Below are 13,617 nucleotides of genomic sequence, written 5' to 3'. Positions count from 1 at the left end.
TATCTGTGACTCTTAGAGTGAACGAGTGGAACGAAACAGACCTGTTCCATTTACTCTCAGAGTTAAATTGCGGATTTTACTGTGTAGATTGGGGTCCCAGAGATACAAAAAGATGGGGGTCCATGACCTAATGCATATCAAACTGGGGGTCCTTGAAATTCCGATGGTTGAGAATCAAAGTAAAAGTACTAACATTTTGCAAAACTTGCCACACAAGTGTTAAATCTACAAAGTAACTAAAGCTGTCACTCTCACAGTTACAGACCCATTTGGACCAGTGATCTAGATCAGTGGTTCTCATGATTTTGGGGGGTCCCCATATGACAGTGAAGTGATCATTTATGGACTTTTAAGACCTTTTAAATACCTAAAAAAAGAGAATAACCAAAATATAAAGACCATTACTGCATCAAAAGTAATCAACAAACTATATTTTAAAACATTGGTCAAATAATATAATAAAGATGCAAACATTTAGAAAATAGCCGATTGTGGGGCGTTGTGAGCTTGTAGATCAGCTATTTTCACAATAATTATCTGTGGAACAGAGTCAAACAAAATGGGAGGTCCCCAGTTCAAATATGATTATTTTGGGGGGTCACGGTCTGAAAAGGTTTGAGAACCACTGATCTCTAGATGTATAAATACGGACCATGACCATGGTGGTGGAAGAAATACTCAGATCTCTCTCTCTCTCTCTCTCTCTCTCTCTGTCTCCTCAGGAACCATGGTGAGCAAGGAGGGCGGTAAATGCATGCTCACCAACTCTGAGTCGGACTCGGAGACGACGGCGGCGCCTTCGCCTTCGCCCTGCTCCGCCTCGCTGGCGCTGGAGGCCAAGTGTTCGCTGGACGCCAGCCGGCAGGTGAGGAAGCGGAACAAGGCGCTGCAGGTGCGCTTCAAGGACATCTGCGAGGCGCAGAACGAGCAGCGCGAGGCGGCCCTGAGGGGCGGCAAGCCCGTCGCCTACAAGGTGGCGTACCGCAAGTACATGACGGTGCCCGCCCGGCGCTCCATCCCCAACGTCACGCGGAGCACGGGCGTGCAGACGTCGCCCGACCCGAAGAAGCGCTACCAGACCTTCCCCTTCGAGCGCAAGAAGGGCCACACCTTCAAGCACGCGGCGTCCGTGGAGAGCTACAAGGGGCAGAACAACGGCTTCGTGGTGGACGCGAAGCCGCCGTCGTCCAACAAGGCCGCGGTCGCGCGGCTGGGTTTGGACGAGGAGGGGGAGGGGGAGGATTTGGGGGCGGGGGGAGGGGGAGGAGCGTGCGGGGGCGGCGGGGGGAGCGTGCGGAGGACACGGGCGCTGCTCCACGCTAACGAGTGCGTGGGCACGGCGGAGCAGCACTCGGCGCCCGGCGGCCTTTGCGGCGCCGCCGGCGGCGCGCTGCAGCTCAGCTGCTCTGCGGACGGCACGACGGACTGCCGGCCGCGGGACGCGGCCGTCGCCGTGGGGATGGAGGCGGACTACCGGCTCTGCAGCGTCCCTCCCAAACCCAGGACAGGATTACAACAACAACAACAACAACAACAACAACGCAGGGAGGGCAGCGGCGAGCGCTCGGCCAAGAGGCAGCTGGCGGCGAACCCGGGGGAGGAGGGGGGCTCGTCGTTTTCGACGCGGACCCTGCCGGACAGGGCCTCGAGGCAGGCGGTCGCGGGCCCCATCGCCTGGAACTCCCTCACGCAGGTGGAGTGTTTGGACAGCCCGTCCGTGCGGAGCAAGCGGAAGAAGGGCCAGCAGCTGCTGCAGCTCAACGGCCTGCAGTCGTCCTCGTCGCAGACGCTGCCGCGCGCCGCGGGCTGCACCACGCAGGCTCAGTGCCACGCGGGGCAGCTGTCCGCCAGGCCGCTGCGGGCCATGGAGGAGCCCCTGAGGGCGGCCCCCTCCTCCTCCTGCGGCGGCGGGGGCAGGGGGGAGGCCAGGCGGGGGCCGGTTGTTGTTGGGGCGGCGACGGCGGCGGACCACCCAGGCCTTACGGGGGAGGCCTGTAAGCAAATAGTGCCTGTGTCTCAGGAGGGAGGGGACGTCAAAGCACAGCTCCAGGCCATGGAGAACCTGATCAGCTCCAGCCAGGAGACCATCAAGGTGCTGCTAGGGGTCATCCAGGAGCTGGAGAAAGGAGAGGCCCACAGAGAGGGGTAAGACCACCTCACTTACCCGTTTTTAAACACTTTCTACTAGGGATGTTCAATATTGACTTTTTTTGCCGATATCCGATATTCCGATATTGTCCAACTCCTAATTTCCGATACCGATATCAACCGATATACCGATATATGTGGGCTTTTTCACCAAAAGTCAACTAATTGTCATGTAACAACAGCACATAGCTAATAAAATAGCTATAATATCAATATAATATTTAATAAATCTAATATAATACCCGTATATAATAGTGATGATGTTAGGTTTTCAATGAAGTGAGTCCCGGGACCTCACTGGTGGTCATTTGAATGAGTCCCACTAATCTTAGATTAGATGTTGGCCTATTTGACAGTGCAGAAGCATGATTCATTTGATGCCTATAACATTAACGAGCGTCAGCTGGCCACAGACACACACACGCCTGCCCTCTGCAGTGCTCTAATTTGAAAGTGACTGGAGTCCGTCTCATTTCTCTCCAAAAGCCCTTCAATGACGGAATATGATTAAGGATTACTGTGATTATGGTAAGCTCACATTTCATATCACACACACACACACCATACTGTAAGAACTTCTGTAGCATAAAAACAAGCATAGCAGCTATAGCAGGTATATACTGTTCATGCCATTAGTGCAGGAAGAATATCAGTGCGTTGTAGACAAGATTAAGGTTGCAGAGTATCGGGCGAGTGTCAAGTTTTCACCCACATATTTTAATGATCAATCAGTCGATTGTGCTCCGGCTCATGGATCAATGGGACTAACATAGTACACTGTGTGATAATAATAAGCACATGGCGTGCTCCAGAACACAACGATGCAAAGCACAGAACGCATTAATGATTCAGCGACTCGCCACGCCAGCGAGCCTCAACGCTTCAAAAGTCACAACAACGCAGTATTATTCCCACAGAGGCCTGCTCTGACTGCATGGGGCGAGGCCTGGATGTTTTTCGCCCTCCTCTCTTTGGGCCTCTGGACACAACAGAAAGGCAGCTAAAAGGATTCTAAAGTTTATTTTGACCAGTGGTGGACAAAGTACTCACTCCACAAAGTACTGGTGTCAAAATGTACTTAAAGTACCACAAGAAAAAGTACTCGTTGTGCAGAAAGTCCCATTTCAGGTTTCAAAATGTAATAAATCTTTTGAAAATAGCAGATCTACAAGTTCACAATGCGTCGCGATGCATTGCGAGCTTATATATCAGCTATTTCCAAATAGCCAAGTATATATAAGGCTCAAGTGGTTAATGCATGTTTTGTAATAGTAATCAAAATCTACAAAGTAAATAGTAACACGTTTTCCAATAATTGTAGTGGAATAAAAGTACAATAAAAAAAATGAAAAAATAGGGAACATATTCAAGCTCTTGTAGATCTACTATTTTCACTACTTTTGTCTGACACTCTTGTTTTATGAAGTAGGGAACTACAAAAAAAGGTGAAATATTGAGATAGGAGGTTTCTGCCTGACAGCAATAATTTGAAAGGGAGGGAGGGAAAAAAGAACAAAGAAAATGGACTCATTGAATGACCCTGTCCATTTCCTCACAGCCGGCCGACTGAAAAGACTATCATCTGTGTGAAATTAATGCTCTTGTTATGGTAATATCTTCCAGTCCAAATATTGATATAATGACTTAGGGAGCTTGCTTTATACTCAAAAGGAATACGAATGGCCCCGAGTTCATCTATGTCCAAATTGAGTAGACACATATAAAGGTCAACTCCACCATTTCTTTTGTGTGATTATGTTTTTGAAGATTACTCACGAGAATCATGGTGGTGTTTTTTTTTGCACTCTCTGCATATCTCTAAAGCATTAATATGGATTTCTACCACCAAAAATCTGTATTTTTTAGATTTACCACTTCCTGGAAATTGGTCCGAAGCGTTATTCCGCAGTTCAGCTCTCGACGTCAATTAGGGCCTCACTGAATGCAACATCGTGCAATGAGGAAGTATGCTGGGACAATGAGTGAAACAAAACTAACGCTCCCCCGTAGAACACAAACCCACCGTGCAAAGAGGTAGTCATCAACGAGCAGTTTGATGCTTATACACTTGCTTGTATAACCCATCAAATGTGGCTCAAACGTATGCATAATTCATAGGATATGGAATACTAAATGAGGGCAAAGAAAGGCTAATGTAAAGCTACTCTAGGCATGTTTGAGTTTTTTTTTGGGGGGGGGAGAAAAATGCTTATCAAGCAAATGTATTGATTCGAGATAGATTATTCAGAAGATTTAAACCTGTGGTTCTATAGAGTGCGTTCTGGGGACCCCCATGGGTCCTTGAGGGGAGGGGGGGGTCCCCAGCTAAATGATTGATATTCAAGAACCAAATGGTCCCCTTATAACTCTGTAACTTTGAGAGTGTACAAACTGGTCCATAAGGTTCCGTTTGTACACTCTATATGGGGTGGTCGGTGGCCTAATGCATACCAAACCGCTGGTCCTTGAAATTAAAAAGAAGCTTGAGAACGCACTGATTTAAACCACACATGTAGTACGGGACTTTAACTAAGAAATGGGAGAGCCCAGTCTAACGGAGACAGTAATATGTGTCTTGGTTAATGTAGGAGAGAGCAGTAAACTTTAGAGACATTTGGTAGTTGTCCTCATCCAGCTGTGCTACATAATGTTAACCTGGGAAAGCACTTGAGCTTGTAGATCTGCTGCTTTTTTTTTAAACGTGAAACAAAATATTTTGAGATGGGGTCGGCCGCAAAACACATGATTTTGAGGGTCCTTGACTTGAAAAAAGTGTGCGCACCACTTAGCAACATACTTTTTTTTTCCAGAAAACAGTTTTTAGAAAAAAATAAAATCTAGTGACTCTAAAGCATATGAAAAAAAAAATCATGGGCTGTGAAAAAGCCATTTACTGCTGCTTGATGGAAATCTACGTACATACACAAAAAGGGCTCTCGATAGCATCTAGCCGGGCTGGAATAGAGAAGTGTCTATCCAAGGGAATGAGACAAACAAAATGGCCAATTTGTTCTGCACCTGAGTGAATTGCAAAGATTCCTATCGGCTCGCTCCCACAACGCTGTGCGGACCAGACAGAGTAACCAAACATCATCAGGTACTATACCGCACCTGGTGGCCAACACAGCGAGCGATTCCCAACCCGTGGGCCGGGGCACACCGGTGGGCCGTGAGGATATTGCAAGCGGGCCCCCAAAACATTAAGATTTTGATGATAATATAACATTAAAGCAGCACTATGTAGTTTTGGGTATGAGTGGCAACTTTGGACACAAATAACACGGCAGCCGAATGGACCGAATGGAAGCAAACAAACACACACCTATGTACACAGACACACAAACGCACATGTACGGGAATGCCGCAAAACATAAGCAGGAGAGCGTCTGCTGTAGACTTGCATGTGGACACACACACAAGCACGTGCTGCCACGCGCATGTATGCATACGCACATGCACCTGTCGAGATGATAAACAAGTTGTGCGTACAATAGCCACAGTGCAAAAATCAACAGAGGGGAGAACAGGTTCTGACCGGACCGGTACAGGGGACAAATAATTCAACACTTTAGAACGCTTTTCAGGCCAAGGACCCCTTAGCTGAGAGAGAGACGAAGCAGGGACGTATTGTATAAAATTGTGTTGCAGATTAAACTTTTTCATGGATTTCATAGATAGCTGGATTCATGTTAATGTCTATGTTCAGATAGTTAACATTTAAACCCTCAATACTTAAACTTGACCGTTGGCTCTGTACTTGGTCTGCTCTTTCCCCCCCTACACCAACTCTGAAAATAGATATACAAGCTCACAATGCCTCGCAGCCGATCTACAGGCTCACAACGCCTCGCAGCGTGAGGCGTAGTGAGCTTGTAGATCGCTATTTGCGACAAATATTCCCCACCACACAAAGATTTGGCGGACCCCGTGTAGTATCTCTGAGGACCCCCTAGGGGTCCCGGACCCCCTGTTGAAAACCCCTGCTTTAGACTGATGCAAGGGACACATTATTTTAACACTTAAGACCGGTGAAGGGGACAGCTCTTTGAATAGTTATACCGGTGCAGGCGATAAGATATTTCAATAGTTAAAGAGTGCTGGAGGGGACAGCTATTTCAACAGTTAGGCTGGTGCAGCTAGGGGACAGCTCTTTCAACAGATATAGACAGGTGCAGCGGACGGCTCTTTCAAGAGATATAGACAGATGCAGGGGACAGATATTTTAACAGTTAGACAGGTGATATATAGATATATATAACTCCCCAAACTAGTTTGGGGATACTAGATATATTGACCTTTAGACTGGTTCAGGGGACATATATTTCAACAGAGAGATGCAGGGGACATATAATTCGATGCAGGGGACAGTCCGGAGACTCCGTCCAGGACAGGCTTCAGACGCACCTCTTGCAGTAGACTTGGCTCAGATCTGAACCCATTTGATTTGGCGTTAGGGACCCGTTACGACCGCAATGCCCTTTGCTGACGTCGACCCCGAGTAGGGTTTGAACCCATGACCTTCCGCTTAACACATTGAGTGCCAAAACCGTATTAATACGGTTTTGCAAATACACCCGTGGAGTGCCAACTTTCCTAAAAAACGTATATATACGTGAGTTTTCTCTTTTAGTTTTTTTCGTTTATTTCCATGCGGGAGGGGCTAGAGCAGCTCTGGGATCACCCTAGGCGATTCTGAGAAGTAAGGGCCAGATGAATCATCGTGTGAAAAACATGGCTCCCCATCCGCTTCCGGTCTATTTCCTTCTTTAAAACGCCTATAACTCCGAAACTTTTTTCTATGGGGAAAACAACTCATTTTGCATCCGCGATCGCTCCGCCATTGTTACTCGCGTGAGAGATGTTATCGTTCCAGCCGTTAGCCAGGACCATCGGGTAAAATGGAGGCATGCTTTTTTTTTCATGGATTACTCGTCATGGAGTCTACAGCTTTAAACAGCACAATGGAGCTTAACGGTGAGATTCCCGGCACCGAACGTATTCTGTTATTATAAAATTCTGGCACCCAATGTGTTTAAAGGCCTATACTCTAACCGCTACACTAGGGCTTACATATTATACGTATATATTGTAATACACACCTACACTTAACTACTTGCATATTGTATTTACATATTGTAATAGACAGTTGTCAAACATTAAATAATCCGTCTTGTGTTTGGATATGGGGTATTTCAGCAAAGATTTTAGTGCATGGCAAAAACAGGAGGGGCCCTGGCATAGAGCCCTGGGGGTCAATTACAGTACTATAGTATGGATTTAAGTGATTCAAATCTTCCAAAACAAAATAAGGGCAATTATCCTCCTCTCTCAATCTCTCATGAAGCAACTGTAAGATCTCCTAACTCGTAAAAACTGCACTTTGAGAACAAAGAGAAGGAAAGTAAGCTGTATTTGTGGTCCTCCTTTGGGGGAGAAGTCTTCTTCTTCTATCGGTCATAAGTCTTTTTTGGAAAGGTGGAAAGTGGCAGGCCGGGGAGACCGGAGAGGAAGGTGGAAGAGAGGTGAAGAGAAGAGATAAAAAGGGGACATGACAGCAAGGACAGCAAGGGGAGCGGAGGAGAGGAGAAGCACCATCCAGCATGGTGACAAAAAACTTTAATTCTCCTGCTCCTCCTCTACTGCAAGTCTGACAAGTATGACAGCTTTATCGGTTTAGAATATTATCTATACAATCTTAGTATTTTGGACCAGTTAACCCTTTAAGACCGGGAACGCATCTGTGTCATTTTAAGATGTATTTCTGCTATTTCCTGCTTTTTTTGAAAAAAAAATGTGAAAATGTCTGCAAATCTTTGAAAATTTATATTTTATATCAGTGGTTCTAAAACTTTTGCACATCAAGAACCACCCAAAATGATATGTATTTGGCCGCGGACCCCCATTTCAAAATATTTTGTTCCAGGGACCCCCTACAGAAGCAACGTTTTGAGTTACAAATGTTCGCTTTAAAAATGTATATATTCAAAGATTTGCACAAAAAAAAAATCTAGATTTGCAAAAAATAGCAGATCTACAAGCTCATAGCGCGGCACTAAAATGACGAGTTCCCGGAATGAAGGGGTTAAGAGAGTTGGACAACGGATGCATGTGCCACATCGGTAGCAAACCGTGAAACATAAGCCACTTTGCAATCTGTCTCAGGTCGCCCGTTTACCTCTGCATTTTTAGCTCTTTCTTTCAATAAACGTCATCTTCTTTCTATACTGTACATGTTCCAATTTCCACCCAGTAGTGTTTTTTGGCGAGCCAAGCAGAAATTGTAATGCCGCCGCGCCGTCGTCACAGGACATTAGCCCCCCCCCCCACCTTTTTTGACAGAAATGTCACTGGACAAACAAATAGGAGTAGCCGCGGGCTATAGGTGAATTGTGGCACGCAATTACATCTGTTATATTACTGCTTATGTTATACGACATTCATTTCTCATGTAAGCAAATGCACTGCTTTTGAAGTGAATTCGTCACAGTATGTGTGTGAGCGCACGCGCGTGTGTGTGTGTGTGTGCGTGCGTGCGTGCGTGAGCACAACCCACCCTTCGCACAAGTCACGAAATGTAATTCCAAACCTAATGTGCTGTGTCTAAAAACAAATCACATGGGGAAAATGGAAAGAAATGACAAATAACAAGTGCCTGGTGCGGTTTATGAAATAAATAAAATAAAAACACGCTGTGAGAGCTTCCCTTCACGCGTTTTTGATATTGTATTTGGCCGCGGACCCCCATATGAAAATATTGTGTGCCAGAGACTCCCATAAAGTGAAGATTTGTGTTAAAAATGCCAAACTAAAAAAAAAATACACTAGTAGGTGTATAAAATGTGGATATGATGTGGTTAAAAGGATTGTGATGCTACATTAACATAGCTGGGAAGCCCCCAGGAACACCCCATGAATAAAATTGGTAGAACAGCTATTCTTTAGCTTTTTAAAAAAAATATTTATGAAAGTAAATAATAGTGTTTAAGTGTTTAAACTGTTCCTCCTTTTGCTGGGGGACGCACTGGAACCCCCTCAAGGACCCCTGGGGGTCCCCGTAACCCCACTTTGAGAAGCAAGCAGTGCTTTATTTGAAGATGATGTGATACAGTTAACAGCATATGGTCTTCCGGCAGTGCTGGAAAGACCTCAGGTCAATTGACCTTCATCTGTGCCGCAGCAGATGAAATGTGTTTTTCTGACTACCAGGTAAAATTGACCAATTTGTTTTATGACGGCCATTTGGCGGTGTACTATAAGCCACTATTGATGCCATTGTAGTATTGATTCCCAACTGATCCCCGTGTAAAATCCATCAGTTTCCCCCTGCGTATCGCCTCATTCGACCCCTCCTCACCTCTTGTGTGAGATGAGATGTTTGGCCATGAACTGAATGCTCGTTCCAGCTCTCCCCCATCGCTATCCCTCTCCGGGGACCAACTAAAAAAAGACCAGATGATGCACCTCAATGTCTCTATCTGCTTCCATACTTCACTGACTATGGCTTTTCTTTATTGGATTAGCACACGCTAATGTGACAGCTAGTGTGTCCCCCTTGCAATTAATGCCGTATTAACAGTGCACATACGGCGGAGCCACTTCACAGGAATCAATGGCGGTTGCCAGCTGGCTCGTTGGTAGGTAGATGACCGGGCGTGTGATGACTTACTCCTCAAACGCACCGGCAGCTGCTTTCCAAGGCACTAATGATCGCTCGTGTCAAGTGAAAAAGCGCTCATGCATATATATGCACGCGTTACTGTACCGTTACACCGCTTTCAAAAGCACACACACACGCATAAAGGCAATGAGATGTGGCGACACACTCAAAGCGGGGCAATAACTAATTTATTTTGATATAAATTTACAAATTAACCCTTTTAGACCGGGAACGTATCTGTGTCATTTTTATATTTATTTGGCTATTAAAAAAATAGCAGATATACAAGCTCATAGCGCGGCACCGAGTGCCGCGCTACGAGCTTGTAGATCTGAATTTTGTTTTAAATCGTGAACATTTGTGCAAATCTTTGAATATATTTATATATATTTATTTTTTTAAAGCAAATATTTTTAACTCAAATCTTTACTTCTGGGGGTCCCTGGAACAACATATTTTCAGATGGGGGTCCTCGGCCAAATACATATAATGTTGGGGGTCCTTGACATGAAACAGTTTGAGAACCACTGATTATACCAACATCCGTTATTTTTGTTAAACTGTTGATTTAGAAGATATTTGTATAATCCCCAGAAGCAAAGATTTGAGTTAAAAATGTTCACTTTTAGAAAATATATATTCAAAGATTTGCAAGAATATAGCAGATCTACAAGCTCATATCTGCTATTTTTTTAATAGCCAACAAATATATAAAAGATGACACAGATGCGTTCCCGGTCTTAATGGGTTAAGCGTTTAGCACACGCTCCTTGGTCCAGAGAGCTTTGGAGAGATTGTGAGTAAGTGGCTTGAGCCCTAGTCAACAAACGGAAAGGGTAAAACAGGCCAAGTAAACAGAGGGCAAAGGAAAAACAATTAACACTTTAAGACCGGGAACGCATCTGTGTGTCATTTTAAGATTTCTTTGGCTATTCAAAAAATAGCAGATATACAAGCTCATAGCGTGGCACCGAGAAACGCACTCTGAGCTTGTACAGTAGATCTGCTATTTTTGAAAAATCGTGAACATTGAGCAAATCTTTGAATATACACTTTTTAAAGCGATTTTTTTTTTACTCTGTTACAACTTCTGGGGGTCCCTGAAAAAACATAATTATGTTGAGATGGGGGTCCACGGCCAAATACATATGTTTTTTTGAGAAATTATAGCAACATTTTCAAAAAACTGTTAGGATTTAGAAGACATTTGTAGAATCCCCAGAAGCAAAGATTTGAGTTACAAATGTTCACTTTAAAAATATATATTAAAAAACCCAGGATTTTCCACAATAAAATAAATAAATAGCAGATCTACAAGCTCATAGCACGGCACTCGGTGCCGCGCTACGAGCTTGTATATCTGCTATTTTTGAATAGCCCAAATAAATCTAAAAATGACACACAGATGCGTTCCCGGTCTTAATGGGTTAAGTGCGACAAAGTAAGTAGGGTATGTCCAGACTTTACACAAGGCGTTCATGCTGAGCATGCACCACGCTTCTTTCTTTTTTTCAGAAAACAGCTTGCTTAAGCACTCACAGTGTGTACATCACATCTGGGACTTCTCGCTCGGTACATCCAGTCTTGTGACGTACAGTACGTCTGTCTACCTTAGGGTACAATTTGCCAGAGAGGAGTTTGGGATTTATAGGTGCCCTGCTGAGGCAGACTTTCTGCCCTCATCACCCTCTATCATCACATGGGGTGTCTCTCCTCAGACTCACGTTGATGTGCAAATGGTCCATGTGTCTTTATTTGATCAGCTCCCTTCTAGACTGTAGTCAGTGATGGAAAAAAGTACTCAAATGTTTTACTTAAGTGAAAGTATCGGCCTGGGCCGCAGCATGACGGTCCAGGCACCCTAGGCTGCAATGCCAGCCTGACAGCGTGTCGCGGGTTCGACTCCCGATCCCGACGACCTTTGCTGCGTGTCACCCCCCCCCATCTCTCTTTCCCCATTTTCCTGTCAGTCTACTGTAATATATCAATGAAAGGCAAAACGCCAAAACAAAAAAATCAGTATCAATATGTAGAAATACGTTGCAAGTAAAAGTCCGGAATAAAAAAAGAATCTCGAGTAAAAAGTACAAACGTATTGGTATCAACATGTACTTTACATACCAAAAGTAGAAAGTACTCATTGTGCAGAATGTCCCGTTTCACAACTTTTCAAATGCATAAAAATCTATTGAAAATAGCCGATCTACAATCTCACAATGCGTCACATCGTGACGCATTGTGAGATTGTAGATCTGCTATTTTAAAATGGACAAAATATATACAAGGCTGAAGTGGGTAATGTAAATGTTTTGAAATAACAATCAAAATCTATATTTGCCTCCAGTAAAGTAAAAAAAAGTACCTCAACATTGTACTCAAGTACAGTACTTGAGTAAATGTACTTAGTTACTTTCCACCACTGACTGTAGTGTGGTAAAAGTATGTTCTCAAAAGACAAGACATCAAAGTGCAAACATGCTGATACCTTGAGGACCGTATAGGCTTCAATATGTTCATAGTGTGTCCCACACACACACACACACACACACACACACACACACACAGAGTCTCTATCTTCAGGCAGTCTCATCACGCCGGGCAGAGCACAACAACATTAAAGTGTCGATAAACATTAAAGTGATAGTGTAAATCTCAAAGCCCCCCTTCCTCCCATCTATGCTCTGACACTTATACTGTCACTATCGATACTATTGTTGTTATCATGACCCCTGGCATATCATATATATATACTGTACATCATAATATACACTGTAGTATAGAGAGGGTGGCCATATGGCTGTTATAAAGTGAAGAAGGGACATCTGGGGGTGCTGAGCGAGGCTCTCCCCTGGGTGGTGTAATGAGAGGGTCTGTCAGTGATGCGTAACACGCACGCAACGGAGGACTGCTTGCACCATGCAAGCAGCATCAGGGGGAGGGGTGGGGGGGACATGGGGTGACCCCCATAATGCAGCCCAGCGGGGGAAGGTCAAGCCTGCCTTCACGCTACGCCCTGATGATGGGCGGAATCGATGGCCGCTGATGGGACACCCAGGCACCCTGCTTCTCATCCCTTCAACATCCCCCTCTCTATCTGTCTGTCTGTATCTGTCTTATCTATACATCTATCCCTTCAACATCCCCCTCTCTCTCTGTCTGTATCTATACATCTATCCCTTCAACATCCCTCTCTCTCTCTCTCTCTCTCTCTGTCTGTATCTATACATCTATCCCTTCAACATCCCTCTCTCTCTCTCTCTCTCTCTCTCTCTCTCTCTCTCTCTCTCTCTACATCTATCCCTTCAACATCTACCTCTCTGTCTGTATCTGTTTGTGTCTGTATCTATATATCTATCCCTCTTCAACATCCCTCTCTCTGTCTGTATGCCTGCCTGCCTATCTATCCATCTATAAATCACATCTATCCATCCATGTATATATCTATCCATCTATCCATCCATCTTTACATTTATATATCTACGTATCTATCCATCTACAGTATTTACCGGTCTTTATATATGTCTATGTATCTATCTATCCATTTATCCATCCATCCGTCCATCTATCCATCCATATGTCCATATATCCATCACATTTGCACTGTCTAGATCTCTCTCTCTCTCTCTCCTCCACCCACTCCTTGATAAGAAGCAGAGTGAAGCCAAAAGTTCCATTAACAATATATTTATAACCTCCCCTCCCCCCCAGCTGGTGGTGTTACGGTGCAAGGTGAGCTCTCTCCCCAAAGGTCGATCTGACGAGGTGAAATTCTAGCGTCACACACACACACACACACACACACACACACACAC

At 44.7% G+C, this 13,617-nt stretch overlaps 2 protein-coding genes across 3 annotated transcripts in view; one reads left to right on the top strand and one right to left on the bottom strand.

Moving 5' to 3' along the window:
* The window catches only part of dock1 (dedicator of cytokinesis 1), a 455,553-nt gene that overhangs the window by 236,931 nt on the left and 205,005 nt on the right, over positions 1–13,617 (bottom strand). The gene's annotated exons all lie outside the window — the stretch shown is intronic.
* insyn2a (inhibitory synaptic factor 2A) overlaps positions 728–13,617 on the top strand; it is a gene marked incomplete at both ends in the record, with an annotated part of 35,424 nt that continues 22,534 nt past the window's right edge. Inside the window, one exon of the mRNA XM_080454395.1 lies at positions 728–2,145. Within this exon, the coding sequence (XP_080310521.1) occupies positions 728–2,145 (1,418 nt within the window). The remainder of the gene's footprint in view (positions 2,146–13,617) is intronic.

This window comes from Gymnoscopelus braueri (assembly GCF_963280865.1).
Source record: "Gymnoscopelus braueri genome assembly, chromosome: 17".
Taxonomy (NCBI): Eukaryota; Metazoa; Chordata; class Actinopteri; order Myctophiformes; family Myctophidae; genus Gymnoscopelus; species Gymnoscopelus braueri.
The sequence above is the reverse complement of the archived record's forward strand: the minus strand, read 5'-3'. Positions and strand labels throughout refer to the sequence as shown.